The sequence below is a fragment of the Triticum aestivum genome, chromosome 1D (assembly GCF_018294505.1).
Source record: "Triticum aestivum cultivar Chinese Spring chromosome 1D, IWGSC CS RefSeq v2.1, whole genome shotgun sequence".
Taxonomy (NCBI): domain Eukaryota; kingdom Viridiplantae; phylum Streptophyta; class Magnoliopsida; order Poales; family Poaceae; genus Triticum; species Triticum aestivum.
The window spans coordinates 478,551,070-478,553,775 of NC_057796.1; the positions used below are offsets into that span (position 1 = coordinate 478,551,070).

General features: G+C 55.9%; 1 protein-coding gene across 1 annotated transcript; it reads left to right on the forward strand.

Moving 5' to 3' along the window:
- The first annotated feature begins 456 nt into the window (after positions 1–456).
- Positions 457–2,099, forward strand: LOC123183204 (transcription factor WRKY19-like). Its single transcript, XM_044595968.1, has one exon. The coding sequence runs from the start codon at positions 883–885 to the stop codon at positions 1,609–1,611; it is 729 nt and encodes a 242-aa protein (XP_044451903.1). The 5' UTR covers positions 457–882; the 3' UTR covers positions 1,612–2,099.
- The last annotated feature ends 607 nt before the right edge of the window (positions 2,100–2,706 follow it).

The window sequence follows — 2,706 nt, forward strand, 5'->3', positions numbered from 1 at the left end:
TTCGTACAGTACCAGCTTGTAGCCCTGTCGCTGTATGTATCACCCGTACATGCATGCATGGATGATGGTTGGCTGGCTCGTAGTACGTACGCGCATAGGCTTCGGCCTGGACGTTCACGTCGATCGTGTACGCTGGGCCATTTGGCTAGCTGCTAGCCTAAAAGTCACACGCAGGCACTATCACTGTCCCCGCCGCAGTTCCGTTGCGCCGTGCAAACCGAGTTGCCGGGAAGCCGCACGCCGCCTTCCGGGCAACTTCCTCCCGCTCCCGGCGAGCCACCAACGCGCGTCCCGTCTGGGAGTCAGATCGAGGGCACGGTGCCGCACCAATGTACTCTCTCGGCCACATCGGCGGTGAAACTTCCGGGAAGATCACACTGAACTTCGCAACATGTATTGCCAATGTGAATCTGTGATCGTGGCGAGAGTGAGTCCGATCGGACCGGAAAGCCACGGCGCTGGTTACCGCGGCCGGCCACGTCGTCCGTCAGGCACTGGTTATTGTGGCAATTACTAACTAAGACGAGAGAGTAGTATGGTCGGAGCGCAGAGCGTACACACACTGTACGTTGATGTATCGGAGCAGTGTCCATTGCCCATGGGCCACAGGCGAGCAGAGTGGTACACTTTTGGTCTTCACTCTCGATTCGAAGTCTCCAACTTTTCTCCGGTCTTCAGTCAACCCGACGTCCGAACCTCGCTTGCAGATCAATGATTCCCCGGCCATGAACAGTGCTTACTGCTTGCTTACCACTGATCCGGCACGATAAAAGAGTCCCTCCTCCCCTCCCCGTCGCTACCAAGCTCATCATCACATCTCGTGAGACGCTTGCCACTGACCGGGTAGCTAAGTGTGTGCTGAAACTGAGCGGAGGGCCGGGCATGAAGGACGCGATGGCGACGCTGGCGACGGAGCTCGACGGGCTGCTCGCCATGGCGAGGGAGCTGGAGGCGCGCGTCGACGGCGACCAGGGCGCGCCCGGCGCCGCGAGGGAGCTCTGCGCCGCGCTGGCCGCGTCCGTCGACCGGGCCGTGCGCCTTGCCGGCCGTGACGGCAATGCCGGCGGCAGGGCGAGCGTGAACGGCCAGCTTAGGAGCAGGAAGGCGGCGGCAGCGAAGGTGCGCACGCAGGTCCGGGTGGCCTCGATGCAGGACCTCGGGCCGCTCGACGACGGGCTGAGCTGGCGGAAGTACGGCCAGAAGGACATCCTCGGCGCCACGTACCCCAGATCCTACTTCCGGTGCACGCACCGGCACACGCAGGGCTGCGCCGCCACCAAGCAGGTGCAGCGCGCGACGGCCGACCCGCTGCTCTTCGACGTCGTGTACCTCGGCGCGCACACCTGCGCCCAGGCCGCGGTCCTGGCCGGCGCGGAGCAGCAGCTGCCGCCGCCTGCTGCATTCGGCCAGGAGCAGCAGAGCCCGCCGGAAGGGGTTCAGTGGCCGGCAGAGCCCGTGACTCCGTTTTCCTTCCCCTCCTCGCCGGCGAGCTCCTGGTGCCAGCTTACCGGGAGCTACGGCTACGCGGCTGCGGGTGGCGGCCTCGGAGTTGACATGGAGCTCGAAGGCCAACTCGACGAGCTGTTCTTGGACCTGTCAGGGTATTTTTAACCGGACGTTCGGAACCTGTCAAGGGACGTAGTGCAAGAATGAGAAGCTCCGGCCCGAGGCGGCACCGGACTGGACAACACCCTAGCCCGAACTCAGCCATCACTTCGTTGCACTCTTCTTTTCACCATGGTACTTAAAACTCCATTATTAGGATGGTCCTGTAGAACTGTAGAAGCACTCGCCACGAGCGCCATTGCATCAGCAGGTAAACACTGCTCCTCCGGCGAAAGCAGCCGTCGTTCATGTCGCCTTAGAGCATCTACAATCGGTCTGGCCAAATCTAGACCACTGTACGTCCGCGAAAAAGTTTGCGTTCATAACTGTGTCTCTCAAACTAAATCCTCAAATTCATACTTGTTCATGCGATGCTAAACTTACACACAGTTAAACGCGCACATGTCATCAAACTATCGAAAATTGGTGATGTTCGACTACAAATGATACAATGAAGAAGTTCGTCCACGGTCCCCCTTGCCCTTGCTTTTGCTGTCTTTGTTGCCGAAGTAGCGATCGAAAACGCAAAACAAATCAAGGCAGATGTACTCACTATCGGAGGTGTTCGATAAGTCAGACTCCTCTTCGGGGTGCAGTTCGGCCATGGCAGGGACCGCCCGACTTTGGTCCTTTGCGTGGGTGGGCATCACTTATTGCGATACGTGAGGGCCATTTCATATATTTGCTAAATGTTTTACAATTGACTGTAAAGTGAGATGACACTTCTCATATCTTTTTTTTATTCCGTCGCAACTCACAGACAATTAACTAATTTTGGTAAAGGCCCAATCATGTGGCGTTACGAAATAGGTTGCAAGAGCGCCATCGTAGGGGCACGCTAATGTCTTACAGCAAGACGTAGGGCAGCCTCGCCCGAAGGCGAGCACGAGATAGGCCGGCCCAGGCATTCGGGAGGCCACATGTCACAACCTTATTTTTTCACAATTTTTATTTTACTTTATTTTCTACTTATCTTTATATGTCAAAGTACTATATATTAAAAAAACTAATTTAAATAAAATATTTGAAAAATGTTAATCAAGCATTCGAAAAATGTTAAATGCATACAGAGAAAATGTTTCTCATGTATATGTAAAATGA

What these genes read in the sequence shown, in the direction of transcription:
- LOC123183204 (XM_044595968.1), top strand. Translation starts at nt 883, where the DNA reads ATGAAGGACGCGATGGCGACGCTGGCGACGGAGCTCGACGGGCTGCTC.